Raw genomic sequence first — 25370 nt, forward strand, 5'->3', positions numbered from 1 at the left:
CGGCCTGGGAGCCCTGCGGTGACCCGAGCTGGGAATCCGGGGCCGGGCGGGGCCTGCACGTCCGGCCCCACCCACTCAAGGCCTCGCCTCCCTGGAGCCCGACCGCGGGGTATCAGACACACCCCCTCCCGGCCCGGCTGTGCACCTCTGCCCATCCTTTCCTCAGTTCGCCTGATTTCATCTCAGTCCTCGAGTCTCTTGGTTACCGTCATTGCTCGAAAAGGGATGCATCCTGGAAAACCACATTGCGAGGACACATCTTGTTTGGAGAGGAGACTGGGGTTTGGGATCTTAGGGTACACATTAACCTATTCACGGGCCTCGAATAGATTTGATTAATCAGCTTCGAATAACTTCTTCCTGCTGACGCTGCCGTTTTTTACCTCCATTATCACACTTTCAAGAACGTTAAGCCAGGGAGCTCTTGGAAGCTTACTGGGCCCCTACTTTGAGCTAGACGTGAGGCTCACCACATAGTTGGAGCATGGCTGCAGCCCTGAACCCTCAGATCCATGCGCCCCTGGAGGTTGAGGGTTGCCTAATAATGAAGGTGGAAAAGGACCCCGAGTGGGTATCAGAGCCCATTCTGGAAGGATCAGATAGCTCTGAGTCGGAGACTTTTCGCAAATGCTTCAGGCAGTTCTGTTATGAGGATGTGACCGGGCCCCATGAAGCTTTCAGTAAACTCTGGGAACTTTGCTGCCGGTGGCTGAAGCCAGAAATGCGTTCCAAGGAGCAGATACTTGAACTGCTGGTGATAGAGCAGTTTCTCACCATTTTACCCGAGAAGATTCAGGCTTGGGCACAGAAGCAGTATCCAGAAAGTGGAGAGGAGGCGGTGGCATTGGTAGTGCATTTGGAGAAAGAGACTGGAAGACTAAGACAGCAGGTGAGAAGATTTTCCAAATTTTTGTATTTAGAAAGAAGGGAATTGGAAAGGCAGGTGGGCAAGAATATATTGCAGAAAGAAGTGCTTATTATGAAGAGATAAATGGCTCTAGTGAAAATCCTTAAAGTGAATTGACTTAAAAGGGGATCAGAATTTTTTATTAAGTAGAAAAATAAAAGCTTTGAAATATTACCTTGCAAATGAAACTAAACATTATGCACCCGGCGTTTATTTTAATCTTTGGCATAATGTTTGCAAGAAAATTATATGAGAGAATAATATGGCTGTGCTTCACAGGGGTTAATTTTGCAGCTTGATCAAAGAGGGCTATTTTCGCTCCTCCCCACAAAAAAAGACGAGCTCCATCTGTTATCCCAGAGCCTTCTCTAATCGTTTAATATTCCAGTCAGTATCTTCTGCTGTGCTCTTCAATGCCATCATCCTTGTTACTCCACTTAACTACCAGATCTTCATTTTTCAGTAGCTTTACATGCTCTTCTAGTTCTTTTTCAACATCCCTTTCATTAACCTCATGAAATCCTGCAGCATTTGCAAGATTTGTAGTTTCACCTTGCCCAGGATTTGCATGTGTCAAGATCTATCAGCAGGTTGCTGTGTTGGTCAGGGATGGACAGATGTGGAGATTAATTTTATAAGCTTTCAGATCACTAGTGAATGTGTACGTTCTGATAACTTACTTTTCTGTGAACCTAGTAGGTGTAAGCACTCAAATAGCGTCTTAATTTCAGCATCAGAAAGGCTATGTATTTCACTCTTGACAGATTTTTCCCCTCTATATAGTAATAAAGAGTATTTTTGCCCAAACTCTTGGACAGTACTATTAACCCAGTGCCCTCAGTGACACTCTTAGGAACAGAGAGAAATTTCTCATGTCTTCTATCCTTCTTTGATATCTTTCTTGGGAGAATCTGGCCCTGATTTGGACCTCTTTTCCTCCCCTTTTCCATTGTAGTATTGACTTTATTTCTCAGGTCAGCAGTCCTTTACACACAAAGAAGCAAGCCCCCTTTGGAGCAACATGGGAGGTGTCAGAATTTCAGCCAGCCCAGGTGGAAACCCAAGCCAGGATGATATCTCAGGAGGAAGCTGGAAGCCACCACTCGGAACACCAGGAACATCTGAACAAAAAGAAAGAACGTCAGCCCTTACCCAAGAATGGTAAGAAGAACTCAAGGAATGTTCAGTGCAGAGACCATGCAGATTTATATTGTATCCCTTACACTGTTCATTACTCAGTATGGGTCCCTTAAATATATATTGAAAGTAAATTGAGTATTTAAGGAGAAAGGCTTTAAGAGTTGGAGACATGTACAATATAAGTAAAAAGGGATCTAAAGATAGAAACTGGGGAAACTTAAATTGCAATTTGTAGTGTAATTTTCAGTCTCCACTCTACAGTCAGCTTATGTTTTTCAGTCCTACCATGGGTGGGTGGGTGTGTGTGTGCGCTCTAGGCTGACTGTAAACAACTAGAAAGACTATTTAGAAAGAGAAACAAGACTTATATTTTAAAACTGACTCACAAGTGAAGGCATCACAGAAGTGGCATGTGAAAATGATAAATAGTAAGTCTTCACAGAGGAGAGACCGCTAATGTTCATACCTGCCCTAGACATGAATGAATCAAGTCGAATACAAGGAAATGAACAGTCTGGCTTTCCTAGTCAACAGTGATTTTTCCATCCCTTGAAGTGTGGCTCCATCTCAGGCTTAAAGAGAGGATTAGTAAGATCATTGGTGTCTCTGCCACCCTTTCTGTGATCTTGGCAAGTAATATGAAAAGGAGCATTAATGTACAAACGTTAAGAGCTTAGGCTGTGGAGCCAGACAGACCTAGATTCAAAACCTAGCTCTGCCATTTTTTATCTGTGTGTCCTTGATCAGACACTTTTGAACTTTTCATTCTCTCATCTATGAAAGGGAAATAACAAGATCATTAGTGTACATTAAATGAGCCAGTTGTGCCATAATGGCACAATTATTTTTAAACTTCAAATCAGATGTGTTTTGGTACATATTTACATTGTAGGATGATTAAATCAAGCAAGCTTTTTTATTAGTACAATTTATCTTTTCATAATAAGCACTTCTTCCTGCAATATATCCCTGCACACATGCCTTTCCAATTCCCTTCTTTCTAAATACAGAAATTTGGAAAACCTTCTCACCTGCTGTCTTAGTCTTCCAGTCTCTTTCTCCAAATGCACTACCAGTGCCATCACCCCCTCCCTACTTTCTGGACCCTGCTTCTGTGCCCAAGCCTGAATCTTCTCAGGTAAAATGGTGAAAAACTGTTCAATCACCAGGAGTTCAAGTATCTGCTCCATGGAATGTATTTCTGACTTCAACCATAGGCCAATGCATAATTGTGCTCAATAAACATTAGTTCTCTTTATCCCATAATGCCACAAGTATTTTTAAACTTTAAATTTGATATACACAACCCTGCACTGAGAGGCAATATTACCTATTACTGTATCCCAACCTTTTACCCATCTCCAAATTCATATGATGATAGAACACATTGCACATATTTAGTGATTTCTGCATTATCCAGAGTATGTTTATTAAAGCTCCCTTGGTCACATGGATTAGATGATATCAATGACTTCATTGTAAAGTTAGTCCAATAAGTACTTATTGTGGTATTTCTGTATTTTTCCATCCCAAGCCAACAAGGCATTTCTAAAGTGGAAAAGTTGAAGTACTAACTGGGGCATGAAGGACAGAAAATTTGAAAGATAGGTATCTCAGTAAGATGAATTCATTCTACAGAAAGATGTATCAATATGATCCCAGCCGTGTGTGCCTTAGGGATTATAATGTTTCCAAGGAAGTGATTTGATTTGCTTCTGTAGAAAATAGTAGAGTAAGCTTTTGAGTTCTTGGTCACAGTTCTTTCCTAGATAGGGAAAAAGTTAGACCACAAATTATGCTATACAGTTTATATGTCTTCCTTATGCCCTTGAAGGGATGTATTTTCTGGTAGTGTCTATTACTGTGTATCTATGTTTGCTGTGTTTTTAGAACAATATTCACTCATGGGGAACTTATACTAGAGTCACAAACTGGTAACTGGTATGCCAAGTCTGACTTTTTATTTTGCCTACAAAGAGTTTTCATTTGGGGGTTTTGTTGTTTGTTTTTAGTTCTCAAGGTTTAAGACTTTAGAGATTTTATACATATATAAGTCCATATTTCTACTTCTCTTGAAAAATTGAGCAGCTCTACTCTACCAGAGCCAAAGCCTTCATCTCACATTGAAGCATCAGCTGGAGCTGAGCATTGGCTATGCCCTTCCCCTGGGACATGTGCTCTCTAGTTCCCTGCAGTTCTTACCTGGCATCCTTCATCATGTACTTTACCTGCTAATTCCCTGAAAACACTAGAAGAGTTTGCAAGCCTGACTTTAGGGCACTATGATTTGGGGCATTGTTCTGATCTACTTGTATTAGTTGATTAGATAATTTCTTAAAAGAAGCAACAGCATGGATTAAAGGGCCAGAACCTAGAATACTAATTATTTCTTTCTCTTTTTACAGCTCGGCCTTCTCCCTGGTTTCCTGCTCCTGCTGGTGAATGGAGCACCACAGATCAAGAAGTGACAACCTCACGACATCCTTCTGGGTCCCAGGTAAATTGTAATTGTCCTCTCTAGCCTTTCTTCCTAGGGTGCTTAGTCACTATGATTTTATGTGTCTGCAACATCCTCAAGTTTTTATACTCCTTCCTTGACTTTTTCCTCTTTCTTTGTTTTCCAGAAGAGATTGGACTGAGTCTTCTGAGTAGTGGGACTCCTCATGTCTTGTATCTCATCTTGTGATTCTTTATGTATCTTCTGCTCCATTTGGCACTTAATCTATGCTTTGCTCCTTGATTTCAATTAGGCCCCTTCTCTGCTTCATCCATGATCATTCATCTTTTGGAGTTCTACACGGTTATCTTGGTAGTCATTGGTGTTAGTGTCATTACAGAAACCATTGAAAGATGTACACATGACAAGAGGTTTCTCCTACAAAAAGAGTGTGCATCAGATTCCTGCTCACAGAGGCCTCTACCAGGGTATCAGGAAGGAGAGTGTTGGGAACGTGGTTTCCTTGGGTAAGTAAGGATTCTTTTCCTTTGCAAATAAGACTTGGGAATTTCTAATATATTTATTTCTACTGATTATAAAATAATCAGATATAAATGTTAACACTTAATGGGTCTCCTTGGATTGTCAAATATAATCACTTGTCTAGGTTTTCTTACCTTACCTATTTCTCCTTCCAGTAAAAAAAAAATAATAATTAAAATAATTTAGTGATAAAAATATTGGAAAAGAGTTATATATGATTATCATATTTATATCATATAAAATGTCCTAGTACAGGAGATGGTCTTATTCCCTAGGAAACTGAGACTTAGAGAGGTTAAGAAACTTTCCCTGGTCTAAAAGTAAAGTAAGCGATGTAGCTAGAATTCAAATTTAAGTTGAATTTATCTCTTCAGTATTATATGGTGGCAAACTCGATTTGTTTCCTGTTCTTGTAACTCTTTCCTATTAACCTTACCAGGAAGTCTCTAAAAGTTCTTTTTTGAGTTAAGCAAATATTTTATTTGTTCTCAGCAATAATTTTAAAATGTAAAACCAAAGATTGTTTTTTCCTTTCATGTAATAGAAGAGTAGACTTCAGTCTCTTTTGAGGAAAAAGAGGTCCTGTGTCTCAGGACCAAGAGGTAAAGTTATAAGGCTTTTCTCCCCACTCCCCCCTCCCTTAAGAAAAACAGCTCTACTTTATTTCTTCAATGTACGTGTTTGGAGGCTCCTGTAAGATTTTTTTAAAAAATTAGATTCTTCTGCCAAAAATTTTTCCATCTTTTTCGAGGTATAATTAACAAACAAAAGTGTGTATTTAAGGGATACAACAATTTTTTTATATCTACACATATACACATATTGTGAGATAATTGCCGCAGTCAAGTTAATTAACACATCCATCCCTTCCATAGTTATTTTTGTGTGTGTAAGAGTGTGAGTGTGTAGTGAGAATATTTAAGATCTGCCCTTTTAGTCAATTTCGGTTATATAATATAGTAATATTAGCTTAGTCACCATACCATGCAGTAGTTTCCCAGAACTTATTAATTTTATAAGTAAAAGTTTATGCCCTTTGACTGACATCTTCCCATCCCCCCATAAGCTCCTGTCAATCACCCAATCACCATCTGTTCTCTTCTTTTTGAGAGTTCAACTTTTTTAGATTCCATGTATAAGTGAGATTATACAATATTTGTCTTTCTGTAGCTGGCTTATTTCACTTAGCATACAAAATGCTTCGGGTTTATCCATTTCGTCACAAATGACAGGATTTCACCAAGGAGCAGATGACACCACTATCTTGTTATATTTGGCTTTGAAAGTATTTAAACATGCTTTTTGGATGAATAATATTAAAAATCTCCCCAAACAATAAATTTAACACAACTAAGTTAATTACATAAAATAAATAAAAATCAACATAATTCTGGTCAGTAACTTTTGCACATAATTTTAAAAAGCACGCATATTTCACAACTAGGGAGCCAATTTAGATTTGAGAAAGTAGAGTGACCTAGTTATTATATTTCTATCTGCTTTGATCTGGAACAGTTTTGATAAGCCATTAGGTAGTAAAGGTAATTCTTTAGAAACAAAAACTTGTTTTTGATCTGTTGTTGTGTGTCTGGAAAGCAAGTGTGTCAGATTCTGTTTTCTGTCTTAGGTATGACTTAGATCTTTTTGCCCTCTGGCCCAAGCCTCCCCTTACTTTGTGTTCTAAGCTGACAAGTCTCTACTGCCTGTAATCTATTTTCCACTTGATCAACCTACCAGTTTAACTTTAATAATTTGCATCAGTATTGAGCCCTAAGACGCGAAGGTATGTCAAGCTGGCACAATGAGAAAACCAATTTAGATATGGGAAAGAGCATTAAATGATTGCCTTGGGTTTTGAGTTCTGTGTGAAGAGAGTTGAAAGTGCCCAAAGTCCTGAATTCATGCAACTTTTCCCACCAGTATCTTGGCCAGCTAAGAGACTCAAAATTGAGTAGGGTATAAAATGTGCCAGAAAACATACTTTTCAGTAAAGTGCTTTAAAGATAAAGATTAAAAGTACTTTGTGAGAACTCCATGGCCATGTTATCCTTCAAGGGCATGCTTAAAAGTTAAACTTTTACTAGAAACTATAACAATAAAGATGGGATCATTAAATATTTTGGAGTACCAGTCACCGAGGTTTTCCAATTTTAAAAAAATAAAAAATGTATAATTGGAACAATAATTTACTTTAAATTGTTTCTGGAATAAAGTGTGATGTTCATGAAAAAAATAAAAAATAAAACAAATGACAGGATTTCCTTTTTTATGGCTGGATAGTACTCTATTATTTATATAGACGTGTATTTTCATATATGTATATATTTCTTTTTTTTTTTTTTTACAGTTTTTTTTTTGACCGGGGCTGGGTTTGAACTCGCCACCTCCAGCATATGGGACCGGCACCCTACCCCTTTGAGCCACAGGCGCCACCCTGTATATATTTCTTTTTAAGTTTTCACTATTCATTTATTCATCACCAGACATTTGGGTTGTTTCCATGTCTTGGCTATTGTGAATAATGCTGCAGTGAACATAGGAGTGCAAATATTTTTTTCAAAATACTTATTTTGTTTCCTCAGGATACATACTCAGAAATGGGATTGCTGACTCACATAGTAGCTCTATGTTTAATTATTTTGGGAAACTTTATACTGTTTTTCACAATGATTAAACTAACTTACATTCCCACCCACAGTACATAAGGGGTCCTTTTTCCCACAACTTCACCAACACTTGTTATCTCATGTTTTATTTAAAATATTTTTAATTTACAAATAATAATTGTATATATTTATGGGGTAAAGTATGATGTTTCAATACATGTTTACACTGTAGAATGTTTAAATCAAGGTAATTAGCAAATCCATCAGCTCACATACTCAGCTTTTTTTTTTTTTTTTTTTGGTGTGGTGAAAACTTTAAAATTTACCATTTTAGCAATTTTGAAATACACTGTGTTTTATTGTTTATGATAGTCATCATTCTAGGCAGTAGGCCACTAAAGCTTATTTCTCCTAACTGAAATTTTGTACCCTTTCATATCTCTTTTCCCCATCTTCCCCCATCTCCCAGCCTGTCATAGCCATCATTCTTCTTTCTACTTCAAAGATTGACTTTTTTACATTCCACATGAAAGTGAGATAATGCAGTACTTGTCTTTCTGTGTCTGGCTTATTTCACTTAACATAATGTCCTCCAGGTTCATCCATGTTGTTACAAACGACAGAATTTGCTGCTTTTTAAAGACTGAATGGTATTCCTGTTGTGTATATATAACACATTTTCTTCAGCTGGTCATCTAATGATGGACACCTGGTTGCTTCCATATCGTAGTTATATGTGAATAATACTGCATTGAACATGGCAGTGGCAACATGTCTTTGGCATACTGATTTGAATCCCTATCTATCCAGAAGTGGGATTGCTGGATCACATGGTAATTCTATTTTTGGTTTTCTGTAGAACCTCCATACTATTTTCCATGAAGGTTGTACCTGTTCACATTTCCACCAACAATACACAGGGTTCCATTTTCTGCTTGCCAACACTTATCTTTGTCTTTTTGATGATAGTCATTCTAACATGTATGGAATACATGTAGCTCATTGTGGTTTTGATTTGCATTTCCCTGATAGTTGGTAATGTTGGGCGCCTTTTCATATACCTTCTGCTGATTTTTATGTCTTTGAAAAATGCCTATTCAAATCCTTTGCCCCACTTTTAATTGGATTGTTTGAATGTATTTTCTCCTATTCTGTGGGTTGTCTCTTCATTTTGTTGATTATTCTCTTTGCAGAAGCTTTTTAGTTTGAAGTAGTCCTACTTATTTTTGCTTTTGTTGCCTGTGCTTTTAATATCATATCCAAAATATTACTGCCAAGACCACTGTCAAGGAGCTTTTTCTGTTTTCTTCTAGGAATTTTAGGGTTTCAGGTCTTACCTTTAAGTCTTTAATCCATTTTGAGTTAATTTTTGTGAGCGATATAAGTGATTCTGTTTTGCTCTTTTACATATGGATGTCAGGTTTTCTCAACACCATTTATTGAAGAGAATATCTTTTCCCAATTGTGTGTTCTCGGCATCCTTGTCAAAGTTTAGTTGACTGTACATGGGTGGATTTATTTCTAGGCTTTGTATTCTTTTCCCCCAGTCACTGTGTCTGTTTTGATTACTTTAGTTTTGTAATACAGTTTTGTAAAAACTCTTGACTTCTCATCTCTCATAGCCCTGGTGTGTATACATGTGTGTGTGTTGGGTGAACATGGATGATGTGTGGGAACAGATACAAATACACTTTATTTTATAAGTAACAAATACTGATTAGAAGGGTATGCTGAACCCAATACGTTATTAGCTACTGAGAGGGAATCAAAGGTAATAAAGTGTTGTTTGTTTTTTTTTGTAGAGACAGAGTCTCACTTTACTGCCCTCGGTAGAGTGCTGTGGCGTCACACGGCTCACAGCAACCTCCAGCTCTTGAGCTTGTGTGATTCTCTTGCCTCAGCCTCCCGAGCAGCTGGGACTACAGGCGCCCGCCACAAAGCCTGGCTATTTTTTTGTTGCAGTTTGGCCGGGGCTGGGTTTGAACCCGCCACCCTTGGCATATGGGGCCGGCGCCCTACTCACTGAGCCACAGGCGCCGCCCGGTAATAAAATGTTTCTTAAAGTTTTTTCTGTAAGTACTGGCTAGGAAAAGAAGTGATAGATACATGAAAAGTAAAATGATAATATAAGTTAATAGATGATTAGGCCAAAGAGGTCGTGTAAGAATAACTATGGCATGCATTGTCATGGTTGGGGAAGGCTTTGGTGTGAACAAATCATCCAAAAATGTGTACTACAGCAGTCTAAAGCACACAGTAATGACTTCTATGTCTACCATGAAATGTGTTTCTTTTACTGTAGGTAGTGCAGTGTCTATATCTAACAAGGCAGCCCGGTTGGACCAAAGAAAAGAGCCATGGACTCTAGGTTTACATTCCTCCAATAAGAGGAGCATCCTGCGAAGCAACTACGTCAAGGAAAAGTCAATTCATGCCATTCAGATCCCTACAAGGAGTTCAGGGAAAGCATGGAGAGAGCAGCAACAGTGGGGTTTAGAAGATGAAAAAATAGCAGGTGTGCACTGGAGCTATGAGGAAACTAAGACTTTTCTTGCAATTCTCAAAGAGTCTCGCTTTTATGAAACTCTTCAGGCTTGTCCCCGAAATAGCCAGGTATATGGTGCTGTGGCTGAATGGTTGCGAGAATGTGGCTTTCTCCGAACACCAGAACAGTGTCGGACTAAGTTCAAAAGTCTCCAAAAGAGCTATCGAAAAGTGAGAAATGGTCACATGCTAGAACCCTGTGCCTTCTTTGAGGACATGGATGCTTTGTTGAACCCTGCAGCCCATGCATCATCTTCCGATAAGCCAAAAGAGATGATGGCTTTGCCCAGAATGAAGAGAATTGGCATCACTGCTAAGGAACAGATCAGTTTGCTGGAGGAGGAGGAGGAAGCCGCAGAAGATTCTGATGGTGATGAAATGGGCATTGAATTTGTCCGCAAGTCTGAGATTCGTGGTGCCCCTGTCTTGTTTCAAAACCTGAGTGGTAAGAATTGTGCCTTATTAATCTGGTATGAAATGGATATATGGAAAAAGAAATGAACCAGAAGCAACCAAACCTGGGTGTACTGTGAGCATGCCACTGTGATGTGACCACATAAATTGAAATTACTCTAAAGTGTTTGTTTCTGTGCCCAGTGCAGTCCAAGTAAAATCACTGAGTGGTCATGGAGGGTTCCTTTTCAGTTTAGAGCACAACATAGACTTTTGATTATTTAGGACCTTGTGGAAGGAAGATAAATAGAGCTAAATGGTCCTAAAGATCTAAGAATTAGGGTAAAGTAATTAATTGTATTAGATTGTTATAAGTCAAGGATACATTATTATAACCACAAAAGAATATGTAACTATTATAACAGGTTAAAGAACAGACTAAATTTTTTTTCTTAATCTAACAACAAAAAAAGAGAGAGAGAGAGAAGGAACACAAAATGGATGAGTCAAATAAAAAGAAAATATATAGATAAAAATTCTAAAATATCAGGCTGGGCTTGGTGGCTTGCACCTATAATCTAACACTCTGGGAGGCTGAGGTGGGTGGACTGCTTGAGCTCAGGAGTTCAATACCAGCCTGAGCAAGAGTGAGACCCCATCTCAAAAATTAACTGGACATGGTGGTAGGCACCTGTAATCCCAGCTAATCAGGGTGCTGAAGCAATAGGATCCCTTGAGAATTTGAGGTTGGTGTGAGCTATGATGCCATGGCACGCTACCAAGGCTGACAAAGTGAGACTCTGTCTCAAAAAAAAAAAAAATTCTAATATATCATTAATGACAAAGAATAGACATTAGAAACAACTACATGTTGCTTACAAGAGATAGATCTTAAATATAAGAACACAGAGTCCTTAAATTTAAAAAGATGGAAAGATAACACCATGCAAACAAAAGCCTGTGTTGAGTATTTGGTGACTGAGAAATGCAGTTAAACCCATGTGTCCATTTTGTATAGTATGACTAAGAACACCTCATGGTTGTTATTCACCAATCTTAAAAAAATGACGGTTGTAATCTTGGGGTGATCTCAAATATGGGAATCCAGTGATAGGACTGGAAAGACCACCTAGTAGATAGAGGATAAAAATGACTCTCTTCCTACTACAGTTTACCAAGCATTCAATAACCAGTTATTTTCAGACACATCCTGAAAAGCTTTATTCTATAAATACAGAACATCTGCTTGTCTTGCAGATCATTTCATCTTTCAAAGAAGAGGACAATCATGTTGAAACTATTCTTGATATTGTTCTGCTTTTCAGGAAGACTGGTGAAAGAAGTGATAGAACTTTGAGGGGAAAAGTTCCTATTGGCTATTTTAGCCCATTATAACTACTTTGAAAAAATACTTTGACAGTTAAATTCTTTAGTTAATCACCATAGTAGTGGCAGATTGAGGAAACTACATTTTTGCTCTTCCAAGTAAACTTAGGTCTATGTTTATCAGCTTCCATTAGCTGACTTCATAGATTGATTTGAGCATTGATACCTGTACAGCCTGAGCCTTCTATCCAGACACGGTTTTTTCTAGTTCTTTTATGTCTTTTCAATAAAATATTATAGGCTTTCCTTATATAGATCTCATTTCTTGCAAAGTTTATTCCTAAGTATGCCGTAGTTCCTGTTGCTACTGTGACTGCATTTTTTTTTTAACCTGTTACATTGTGTAATGACTCCTTTTCTGATATCTTTGAACTTCATCCTTGAATGGCAGGTGTGCACTGGGGTTATGAAGAAACCAAGACTTTTCTTGATATCCTCCGGGAGACTCGGTTTTATGAAGCACTTCAAGCTTGTCATCGGAAGAGCAAATTGTATGGGGCAGTGGCTGAACAACTTCGAGAATGTGGTTTCCTCCGGACACCAGAACAATGCCGAACCAAGTTCAAAAGCCTTCAGAAGAGTTACCGCAAAGTGAAAAATGGCCACATGCTAGAATCTTGTGCATTCTATAAGGAGATGGATGCCCTGATTAACTCTCGGGCATCTGGCCCTTCTACCAGCACCCCAGAAGTCTCTTCACCTGTAAGGCAGGAAAGAGGGGGCATTGAGGTTGAACCCCAGGAACCTACAGCCTGGGAACCAGAGGAGATCTCACAGGAGGCAGTAATAGAAGATTCTGGCAGTGAGAGAATGAGTGAGGAAGAAATTGTACAAGAGCCAGAATTCCAGGAACCTCCAGGTCTAAATGGTAAGGATCATGAAGGGATTTCAGTTTAAGAGAGAAGGAACTGTAATTTACAGTAAAATCAGTAGATCTGTCACATTGCTCATGATATTTACTCATTCAACAAATATTTAAATGCCATATGCTGTTTGAGGAGTAGGGCATTTGGCAATGAATAAAACAGTTTCTGTTTTCATGGTGCTTCTAATTCAAAGGAAGAACTTACATTTTAGTGACCTGATCTTTGGGATCTCAGTTTTTCCCTGTATGGGTCAGACAGTGTATCTCCTGGAAATACAGTGAGGAAGAACTTTGAATTACATATGAGAAAAAATTTGGATCCAGGAGGTATATCAATAAACTCAAAATAGAAATATCTCACTGCTAAATGAGATATATATGAGGGGAAAAAAGATAAGCAAAGACAAAATGAGGAGACTATTCTGGTCCTGAGCTCCACCCTGCACCTTTCCCACTTACAGGCATCTCACCAGTAGCTCAGACTTAGTATGTTCAAAGCTAAGATACCATATTCCTCCCTACCTCATGGCTCCTCCCTGTGGTCTCCCACAGCTCATCCAAACTTAAAACTTCAGAGGTGATCTTGATACCTCCTCACTCATCATCATCATTAGGTGACACATTTTGCCAATAGTGTGGACTAACATGTATGTCTGTCCCCTCAGTCACCAAAGCCACTGCCCTAGTTCAGTCTTTCTCTCTCTCGCCTGGACTATTATAAAAGTCTCCAAACCAATTTTTCCCATGATACGTTTATTAAGTTTTCATAGCCATTTTTAATATAAGCTCCTTATTCTTCTAGCCTTATATGTTAGTATTTTTCTTCCTATACTCTGTACTTATTCAAAGCAAAACTACTTGGAATTTCCTACATGAACTTTAAGCTTTCTCACATCTAAAGTTTAGTTCGTGGTGTTCCCTCCATCTTGAATGTCCTTGGCGTTAATGTATTTCCGTGTCCGGATTTTCCCTCAATTCCCATACTCTTTCAGTCTTATGGCACAAAACACTTTGTATATCTAAGATCTCCCAGTAAATGGTGAGATTCTAAGAGATAGGAGCTATGTCTTTCAGTAATGCTACATTAAGCCCACAGGAATTGCTGGATGTATGAGGTAGTGCAGGATGAGTTTTTTAAAGCAAGAGGCTCTACTTTGCCTGAATTGACTATAAAACTGAAGCTCAGCAAGGGAAAGTAACGTCCATTTACATGAGAGAAGGGAATTCATATGTCTGCCTGCTGGTATATATAGGAAATTACAAAGGCTTAAATTTAAGTCCTATGTAATTCTGGTTTTGATAACTGTGGGAACAAAGTCCCTGTGAATCTTAATTTTAAGGTGAGTTCCAGACCTGTCATCAAATTACCAGGTTCTGTCTAAGGCAACTGCTAGGCTGAGACTTCTCCAAACCCCAGAACAACATTGGAGTTAATCTCAAAGCTTTAAAAGAACTTCTCAATGAAAGCTGTTACATTACTGGATTGATTGATGACTGCCCTCTTTTCCTTAATCCATGCCACAGCCACCCCACTTGGGGCTGAGAGTTACTAATAATTTGAATTAAATGTTTAGAAGGACATTAATGTTGACACTGGACAGTAGAAACAAGGATAGGAGATGCTTAAGAATGTGGATTTGGGAATTAAACCTGAATTGGGCCTATGTTACACAGCTTATGAAATATTTATGGATAAAATAATTTAATGTCTAGAATTGACTTCAAAGTAGTCTGGGTAGAAGGAACAGTGTGTGGGAAAGGAATGAAACAGGATAGGCCATAAATCAATCATTGTTAAAAGTAGCTAAGTGATTCATGATCACCCATGGTACATACTATTCCCTTTACTTTTCTATATGTTTGAATTTCTCATAATGAAAAATTGATAGTTAAAAAAAAAAAAAAAACAGTTAATTAGTGACCAAAATGGGATTAGAACCAGAGGTGTGTGCTTCCAAAGCTTTTGTCTTTCCACATGTCATGTCCTTTGTCCAGAAATCTTCACAAAATGCTGGATTCAAGATGAACCTTGTAGTGAACAATGAGATGTAGATGAAAGAGTAAAGAGGAAATAATTCCATTTTGGGTAACAGTAAGAATTAAGGTTTGATTTAGCATGGATTTGACAGCCAGAAAAAGTGACAAGAATATATGAGGAGAAGAAAAAAGCATTGTTGGATAGGATATGATCAGATATTGGTTAGTCCCTCAAGACTCTTGTGGAGTTTGGACTCGTTCTCTAGAATTCACTTTAAAGACTAGCATGGTGTAGAATAAGTGTACAATAATGAAGACAGAATGAATTAGAGTGAAACTTCAGGAAGATAAGCCAGGTTGCTCCCAAGTTAATCAGAAAATAGGTGAGGAATAATAGCATGAGTTATAAATCAATTCAGAAAACATTTCTGAAGGCCTGTTCTGTATGGGGTGTTATTGGCCTATTCATGGACTATAAAAATATATGGCACATAACTCAGTAAAGAGTCATAGAATCTGAGGCCAATGAAGCATTAGGGATCATAACATACCAAGCTTTCTAGGCCAGGTTAATTGTTTATGTTAATATAGGACTTGAGTGAAATTTGTATTGTCTTTTTTTTTCCAGATTTTGGAATTGGAAGTAGTATCAAAGAGGATCCAATGCAGATAATATATAAGGATGTGGACCAGCATAGGGCATTGATAGAAAAATCTAAAAGAGTTGTTTCCCAGAATACTGATCTTGGTAAATATCGGAACAAGGAATGCATCTCAGGAAGACAATGGGAAAACCTTCAAGGAATTAAACAGGGAAAGCTAATGTCTCAGCCTAGAGATTTAGGGAAAGCTGTAGTGCATCAGAGGCTTTTCATGGGGAAGAGACCTTACAGACTTCTCAAATATGGAGAAAACTTTGGAAGGAGTGCCCGTCTTATGTGCAGGATGACCCACCAGAGGGAAAATCCTTATAAGTGTAGTATCTGTGGGAAGTGCTTTGGGAGAAGCAGGAGTCTGATCAGACACCAAAGAATTCACACAGGAGAAAAACCTTTTAAATGTCTTGACTGTGGGAAAAGCTTTAATGACTCCTCAAATTTTGGTGCCCACCAGAGAATCCACACAGGAGAGAAACCCTACAGATGTGGAGACTGTGGGAAATGCTTTAGTCAAAGCTCTAGTCTAATTATACATCAGAGAACCCACACTGGTGAGAAGCCCTATCATTGTGGAGAATGTGGGAAAAGCTTTACCAACAGTTCTCATTTCAGTGCTCACCGGAGAGTCCACACTGGAGAGAATCCCTACAAATGTGTGGATTGTGAAAAAAGTTTTAATAACTGCACAAGATTTCGAGAACATCGGAGAATACACACCGGAGAGAAGCCCTATGGATGTGCCCAATGTGGCAAACGTTTCAGTAAGAGTTCTGTTCTTACCAAACACCGGGAAGTTCATGTGAGAGAAAGGCCTCTGCCACACCCTCCATCTGTGTATTCCACAGAGAACCCACATAAGGGAAAGACAGATGAATTCAGGAAAACTTTTTGACAATGATCTCTTCTCTTCCTAAATACTCCATTAGCCATTTTACCCTAACCTCACTCTTAGAAGCAATCTTTTCTTAGCTATAAAGTGTAATTCCCAAGATAAACGTCAAAATGTAAAGAAACTAGACACTTTAATTTTATTCTGTTCTCACCTCTGCTTCTGTTTCTCTCCTTCTATGTGTCTCAGTTTCTCTTTTAGTAAAGTGGAGAAGATAATTGAATTCAGAATGGAAGTCTCTTTAACATGTTGAGGCCACTGCTAATGGATTGCTAAGTCCAATAATATTCAAGATCCTTCCATGTGGGTGAGTTGTTTCCAAGAAGATGAAAATGCTGAAAGATCCTGGATGCAACTTGGTAACAGATTTTCACATTTGGTTAGAACTTTCAGGAGTCTGATCCAAACTATATCTAATGTATCTTGGTTTTGAAGATATTCACCAAAGGAGAATGAAGATTTTATAGCTTCCTTCAGAAGTCTTTTACAGTGTACCTCTTTGTGTGTTAAGAAGTTGATCCAAAGGGAAGAATTCCTTTATTGTCACTGAAATCCTGTTACTAATGTCTTGCCCTCCATGGAGATGATAAGCAATTGATCACCCAGCATCCTTTTCTGTACCTGAAGATTTAAATCCCCTTGACTCCTGCTTCTCCAGTTTATGAGTAGTCCAGTTCCTTTTGCTGTTTCTCATAAGTCCTACACATACTTCTTAATTATTTTGGGTCCTCCTGTATGACTCTTGTGAACTACCACGTCCTCAGATTGAATGGGATACATGCTCGTGGTGTGTTTCACTAAAGTGAAGTAGAATTTCAGTCACATTCTAGTTCTATAACTTCTTTGGCTCTTAATTAGAACATGACTGGTATGTTGACATATTTTGTATCTCCCACCCCACACTTCAGTATATTGTATAATAGTGCTTCTAAAACTTAAAGAGCATATGGAAAAAGTGTGGTAGAGACCTGAGATATTTGATACTTCTAGGACCAGTTGGACTTCTTAGGTGTGCTTTATGCTTCCTCAGTCCAGACCAACACTTCCAAGGCTGGCTGATGAATATACTCTGTTTCTGAGGATTCTGGTCCCTATTCGTAAGATTATAAACCAAACTGTAGAGCCTTGAGTAATTATACAACTCTTTAGCTCACTGAAAATGGAATTTTATAAAAATTTCTAAATCAGAACTCCCATTTTTGTTTCTTTGTTTACCTGTTTGTCTGAAAAATCTCTTTGAGAGCCCTTTGGCACTAGTTTAGTAAATAGTAAAGAATAGTGTCAGTGGGAAGAGTAGGTAATTCATAGAGTTATAGGTGAAACCCAAGAATTTCCAGGGCCAGTGGCTTTAGGTTGAGGACAGTGGCATTGGTACCTTTCATACGTACCCTTCATACGTTGCTTTGGGGAGGGCGAAGTCTTAAGCTTAGTAGAAAGATAATCAGAGTGAAGACTCTGTGTAGATAATTATTTTGCTCTTACCTCTTTTTATTTTATTATTTTTGGTCGAACACTGTCTTATTTGAAGACATCTAGAAATATTTTTCCTTTCAGTATGTTTGAATCTTTTGAAACCTGTTCAGGAGAATACCCAGGAGGGTAGGCACTGTGGAAAGAAATCCAATTTGTGGTGCCAAAATAGGGTGTGGCCTGCTGGAAAGCAGGTGACTCAGGTAAACCTTGATAAGTGTTTCTGATTTACAGTGTTAGAAATGTTATGATTGTTGAAATCTCAATAGGTTGATTTCCTGTGTTGTCAGAATCATAGACTTCTAATGATAAGTGCAGTTTCATGTCAGTAGTATGCCTAGCACAATAAGATGTGTGTGGTACCAGTGGGTTTGTGTTTATATTGTATAGATGTTCTGGAATTCCTACTCTAGAGAAGATGCACATTCATAGAAATCACCACTTAGTAATATGTACACAGGAGTGATAATTATATGGAAGCATGATTCAGGAAAGTAGATGACTTATTCATAAATATTTATTAAGCACTGTTATAGGTAAGGCCATGTTCTCGCCCCTGTGAGAGATATGGGGGCCTGGTGCCTGTACTCAAGGAACCTACAACACGATAGAGAAGTGTCACAGCAACAGGCAGGACCACTTCACACCCAAGTCAGCTACAAAAGGTTAGTAACTCAATCATGGGAACACCACCTTCACTCACTGAAAAGTTTCTCTAAATTTACTGTATTCTCTACCTCCATCTCTCAACCTTTCCCAATGGCAGGAAAGGCTCCAGACACATTTCATCTCCAGTAGAACAAACATTTTGTTTAACTCTTACATGCCTGGGATCAAGCTGAGGTGGAATTTGGGTGCCCCTTCCTATATTCCTAATTAAATGGACTACTTAGATGTGTATTAATTTAATGAACTTTGTCTCTGTTCTGAAGGTCCTGCCTTCTATATTATACCAAGGCTACTTGTCTCTGCATTTTATCTTTTCTCAGCTGAGACATGTAAGTCAAAATGAATAATCATGTTCTGATCAAAGTTCTGCCCTTTATGAATATCCATACAAAAAGTTTTTTTGTAGATGTTAGTATCTCAGTACCAAGGAAAGCTCTGATCCTAAGCAAAAAATAAAAAATTTTTATGTTATAAACACTGTGATTTGTGTAAATTAGTGCTTTTTCTCTCTGTTCTGGCTGCTGGAAAGCTCAACAAAACCTATAGGCCTCCTCAACCAACTACTTAAATCTATATTTATTTTTTTCTTATTTCTTTGGAAATTATGTCAATTCTTATTTTTGAAAAGTAGGATAAACAGATATTTTAGTCTCTAACATCTTATCCAAGGCATTTTGAAAAGTGGGCTTGTATTTCCTATCTAGACTTGCTTTGTTATTCCCACAAATACTTCCAATTCTTACCAGTGATGTTATTACACGTTCTACCTTACTCATTCCTCTGGAAAATTACCTTGGCTTCATTTTATTTTATTTTATTTTGGAGACAGAGTCTCACTTTGTCACCCCCAGTTGGGTCATGGGGCATCATAGCTCACACCAACCTCAAACTCTTGGACTCAGGCAATCCTCCTGCCTCAGCCTCCCAAGTAGCTGGGACTACCGGCACCCACCACCATGCCTGGCTATTTTTCAGAGACAGGGTCTCACTCTAGCTTAAGTGATCCACCCACCTCAGCCTCCCAGAGTGCTAGGTTTATAAGCATGAGCCACCGTGCCGGCCAACGTTGGCTTTTTTAAAGAAGAAAACTTTACACACAAACAGCTCAGGGCAACCTTCCATGATAGAATAAACATTAGACCAGAAGCCAAAAGAGACAAGTTTTAGTCTCATCACTACCACTTAAATGAATAGTGTTTGACAAATCATGACCTATGTCTGAGCCTTAGTTCCTTACCGGAAGAGAAGTTGAACTTGATTGGTAAGTTGCTCTGGCTCTAATGTTTTGTCAGTCTATTGACCTGGTATATATGAGGAGGAGGTTACAAGACCAGGCTACTGGCCTGGTTCACCACTACAGGCAGCATCCAGGTCATACAGAATGTATTTTGTATTTTAGGAAGGGGATGCTGTGACGGAAAGATCAGCTCAATAGCTTGCTCGGTAAGGAGAAAGGCCAAGTCCCAAGTGTAAAATAGCAGCCAGCCCCCAGGCTCCTCAGTAGCCAACAGCAGGTTAGCTAAAGTGAGGAAAGCGTATGTTGTGAGGTCTGTTGCCCAGTGACTGAAGACTCAGCTATGTGGGAACTGGGGAAGTCCCAGATGAAAGGAATGTCTGAGTAACTTGTGTAACTGTAAGCATTTGCATCCGTCTGAATGCATTCCAAGACCAACTATAAACAAATGTCTATTCATTGTTCTCTGTTGATGTTCACTTAGATGTCTTGAAAACTTGTATGTGAAATAAATGTCTAAAGTAAATGGTCCCATTGGTTTCTGCCATAAAGTGAAGGGTGTCCTTCTATTAAGGGAAAAGAAAAAGTACCCAAGAAGTTGATAAAAGCCAATCTAGTAGCTAACAAAAAAGAGAATTCTGATCTCATTCCAGTTCCTTGCTATCCCCCAAAGCAGCAGGAATCTTTTCTGAGTGCACAGTTGTTCCTAGACAGCAGGATAATTGTCCCTACCACTGCTCCAAACAATAGTTGGCTCCAATGGTAGGGAAGACTTCCCCTCGGCGACCCCCCTGCATGTGCCTCTGAACAGACACACGCCAACAGTGTGTGTTGAAGAAGCTTTGACAGTGTTCCCAAAGAAACAGTTGTAGGATAGGAAAAAATGTACTCTTTTAGGGTTTCTGGCTGGGCCCAAAGACAAAATTAACAAAACAGATTGACAGGAGAAAGCAAGATTTTTATATGTACATTAGTCTCCACAAGAAATGACCCAGAGAAGTAGCAAAAAGTAAGTACTTAGATACCAGATTGAGGAAAGAAAATTATGGGAAAGTGACTAAAATACATGTATGGGAAAACCAAAGGAAAATAAAGAGTTATTTTAACAAAGTCTGTACACATTTCTGTCAGCCTCAACTCCCCATTTCTGATGATTAAGAATGTTTCTCTCCTCCTGATATAGCTAGGGAGTTTTGGGCACCCCTTTTGCACCTGCTGTTTTTCAAGTGCATTTAGCTCAGAATAATCCTTATGCCAAAGGGGCATGTTCTGGGGTTGTGTATTCCACTATCGTTCACAGTGTTGTTTGTTCAGATTAATATGAGGGTACACATGATTAGGTTACATTGTTTGCATTTGTAAGGTAAAGTCCCAAGTTGTGGTTCTTTCCTTCACCAAGGAAATATGCCATATACCCCCGTGCACTGTTCATTGTTCCATTGAGGTGGGAACGTGCCAAACCCTCCCCCTTCCTTTCTTGAATTTAATCAAGTTTTTCTCTCAACTAAGTAAGTAGTTTTGAATCTATTTTCAGTTTAGTATTGAGAACATATGGTTCTTGTTTTTCCATTACTCAGGAGTGTTCTCCAAATCCATCCAGGTTGTTAGAAAAGATAAAAAAGGGCGGCGCCTGTGGCTCAAGGAGTAGGGCACCGGTCCCATATGCCGGAGGTGGCGGGTTCAAACCCAGCCCCGGCCAAAAAAAAAAAAAAAAAAAAGAAAAGATAAAAAATATTCATTCTTTTGTGGCTGAATAGTATCCCATACCAGGTTATTAATCCATTCATATGTTGCTTTTGATTCACTATTTTGACACAAAGGAAGGGTTCCAGTGGCTTCCATTTAGCCCTTCTTGCCATAACAATTCCAGCTCCTTCTGTGATAGAGTCAGTGCATAGAGCATAGATTCTGTCATTTGCTAAGGATATGTTTCCAACTGTACTCATACAACCTATAGGAAGACCCACAACTATAGGAAGATGAGTGCAGGGAGCCAGTTCACCTAAACATGAGGCAAATGCCAGGCCAAGTGTCTGTCACATGGACATCATAACCTCCACTCTATGCAGCAGATTGTCATAGTACCCAAGGAACTAAAGAGTTATAACTGCTCAGGCGGACCTACAGAGTCTGTGTATCTAGATGAGTCCCTTCAGGTTTTCTATAGTGTCCTTGAGTAAATGGCCACAAACCTTTTTAGAGAAAGCCAAGATAAAGGTTCATAATGTTCATGAGTGGGGTTACATCAGGGTTTTCCACAAGGTTATCAGGACTCCCTGTCTTCTATGAACTGACTCAGGTCTCGATATTAGATGAGAGACTTTAAATCTTTGAGAGACAACATCTCTAAAGATGAAAAATTTTCCATTTCTGTAAGTGCTTGTGTTTCAAGCATTAAAAGGAATATCGCTAATTATAACCCCCCAAACTCCAACAGTGGCTTTGGCTTCCAAGATAGACAAATGCCTAAACTCACTCTGGGGCCTTAGGACCCAGGAGAAAAACAGTGGCAGTGTGTGTGTGTGTGTGTGTGTGTGTGTGTGTGTGAGTGTGTGTGTAAGGGACGTATGCAGGATCTGAGAACTGCACCCAACAGCGACACCATATGGCACAGAGGGGAATGGCAGCAGCTGGAGGAATAAAGTTAAAAGTTAACACAACTTTTCCTCACGTGAGAGTAGAAAATTGGCACAGTTCCCTTTTGGCTTGTTTAAACCCCAGGAGTTTGGGGACACTATGGTGAGAGAGAGATGTAAGAGTTGGAAAGGTGTAAACGGTGGTGTCCAGAGACAAAGCTGCAGCAGACATGTTCAGGCCACGTTTATTGAAAGGGGAGGGTAACCCACCCGGGCAGTGCAGGTAGAGACCTCTTTTATATGGGACCATAGGGACTGGGCAAATTCTACAGCTTGCCTGGAAGTTAAGGTCTTTTGGCATGAACTTCTCAGAGGATGGACTAGCCAGATTCTTTGTGTCTTTGTCTTGGGTGGGGGGTGGTTTTGTGTGACTGTGTTAGACCCTCCAACAGAATATAATGCTACCCAACATAGCATATGAGGACTCAAGACATTGATGGTGAAAGGAAATGAATCAGTCGTTATACCCCAAGGTCTGGAGCAGGAAGTACATACCTGTTGGTGTAGAAAGAACATTATTAATCTGTGTACCCAAAATCCTGGACTGTAATTGAGCTCTGCCACTAAACAACTGTGTGACTATAGTTGGGAGTTGAATAGCTTCCTCCAGCACTACAACAAAAAGGTGACAGTTCTGAGATTTGTTTAATTTTTTCTTTTTAGGACAATATGTATCACATTTTATTTCCACGACAAAAGTGCTTTTTAATTCTTTATTAAATCATAACTGTGTACATTAATGCATTTATGGGGTACAGTGTGCTGATTTGATATCCAATGTGGAATGCTTACATCTAACTTGTAGCCTCCATCCTTTGCTGCTGTAATAGAGTTAGTTTCTAAGTCTTAACATCCTGAAATTTTGTGACCTTCTATTACTCAGAAAAGGAGAGGTGGAGTGAAGGTGAACTTAGGTGATCTGGGTCACTTGGGGACTCTCCTCTGTATAGTCAGAATGAACTTGGGAGTCTTTGGGATCAGCCCACACTGTTCTTTCAGTCACTGAGGACTCTTCCTGAGTCCCTTCTATACAGCACATTCTAAACCACAGAATGTGCAGTTACAAAGATGATTAGTATCAACCTCGCTATCAGCTCAATGAGTAGGGTGACGACCCCATATACCGAGGGTGGTGGGTTCAAACCCGACCCCAGCCAAACTGCAACAAAAAATAGCCGGGCGTTGTGGTGGGCACCTGTGGTCCCAGCTACTGAGGAGGCTGAGGCAAGAGAATCGCCTAAGCCCAGGAACTGGAGGTTGCTGTGAGCTGTGTGATGCCACAGCCCTCTAGTAGAGGGCGATAAAGTGAGACTCTGTCTCTACAAAAAAAAAAAAAAAGAGTTTACAGTCTAGCAACCCAGGACTTCAAATCCAATTGCAAGTTAGAACTGAGAAGAGTTGTAATGCGTGTCTTTCTGTCCCCTTTTTAATGGAGGACTAACAATGAATATGAAGAAACAAGGCAGAAGAAACAATATTATCAATTATTCAAAAACAGACAAGTGCAATGACAAGACCTTGGACCTGCCACCGGACATGCTTGATCTTCGATGTAGGTTCCGCCAATGCACTACCTGTGCGACACTGGATAACACCATCCTTTGGAACTAGACAAGTGTTGCCTTGGGCATTGCTTTGGACATTGCTGTAGCATTCACCTGAGTCTGGAAGTCTCAAAGCAAAGTTTTAAGTTGCCCTGATTAAAACAGGATAGAGGCAAGGCAAGTCCCTACCAGTTACAGCAAAGATGGTGAAACACCACTCCTTCTATTAATATCCCCCCTCCTTGTTTAGTCTATAATGAATCTGTTCCTTAAATAGAGGAGAAATCGGAATCAGGGGGCCAGTTCTCTTCCACAGGCAGAACTTGCCTCCACTCTGTCTGTGCAGTAGACTTTCTATAGTTCCTGAGTAAATCTTGTCTGCACTTTATATTGTTGGCTTGCTCCTGAATGCCTTCTTGCATGAAGCCAAAGACCCACTTGGACATAAAGTGGCTCCCAGCATTGGAAGTCACCTTCCTGTATCAGAACCTCCATTAGTTCCACTGAGAAATGAAAAAAATGAGTTCAGGGGGCAGCTGGAACAACCACAAACTTAGAGGGCTTTAAAAGACAGGAGTATATTCTCTCACAGTTCTAGAGACTAAAAGCCCAAAATCAAAGTGTCAGCAGGGCCGTGCTCCCTCTAAGGCTCTAGAGAATCCTTCCTCGCTGCTCCCCCAGCTCTAACTGCAGCGTCTGCCCCCATCTTCACGTGGCCTTTTCCCCTGTGCCTCTGTGTCTCCTTCTCTGTGTGTTACAAGGAAGGCCACTCTGATGCAGAATGTTCTCGTCTGGACTCTCACGGAACATTGGACTTAATTCAATACTTTTCTAACAAACACAACATCAGCACTCTCACGATGTGTATGAATTGCTCACATCCTTACGTTACCTCCTAATCAGTTGTTTAAAATGATGAGAACAGGTGGATCATGATAATTTCAATAGTGATCCTAAAGCAATGACAGCAAAGTCTTAGATTTTGCTTTCTATGTTCTGTGCCCTCCCTGTTCTGTAAGGTTTATATATATGAGTGTATTTAATGAGCACAACAATTTGCAAGGTAGGTACGAGTACTATTCTGATTTTAACGGTAGGGGGATGGAGGGACAGATTGTTAACACACGGTTGACCAGTAGTCTTACCCAGAAGCTATCCCACGTCACTAGCTATTATTCTAGTGGCGCAATCAAAAAAGCTTTTACAATATCCTATATTACCTTGAGTTTTAAAAATCGCAATAGCTAATGTGAGTGCAAACACAAGTTAACTCGTGACCCATCAACAACGTGTTAAGCAGTTTGTCTACAGCCTCACAGCTCTGAAGTGTCAACCTAGGATGCAAATCCAGGCAGTAGAACGCTGGAGAATGTGCTCACAACACCTTCACCCCGACTGAAGATCATATGGTCTGTCTTTAGTGCCATAAGCCTTACTTGCCATCAAAAGAGAATAATACTGTTTCTTGACT

At 39.4% G+C, this 25370-nt stretch overlaps 1 protein-coding gene across 1 annotated transcript; it reads left to right on the top strand.

Moving 5' to 3' along the window:
• The first annotated feature begins 420 nt into the window (after positions 1-420).
• ZKSCAN2 (zinc finger with KRAB and SCAN domains 2) lies at positions 421-20314 on the top strand. Its single transcript, XM_053557448.1, has 7 exons — positions 421-889; positions 1882-2068; positions 4453-4544; positions 4885-5011; positions 9936-10622; positions 12348-12824; positions 15427-20314. The coding sequence occupies exons 1-7, from the start codon at positions 485-487 to the stop codon at positions 16347-16349; spliced, it is 2898 nt and encodes a 965-aa protein (XP_053413423.1). The 5' UTR covers positions 421-484; the 3' UTR covers positions 16350-20314.
• Positions 20315-25370: the final 5056 nt, after the last annotated feature.

The sequence above is a fragment of the Nycticebus coucang genome, chromosome 12 (assembly GCF_027406575.1).
Source record: "Nycticebus coucang isolate mNycCou1 chromosome 12, mNycCou1.pri, whole genome shotgun sequence".
NCBI lineage: Eukaryota > Metazoa > Chordata > Mammalia > Primates > Lorisidae > Nycticebus > Nycticebus coucang.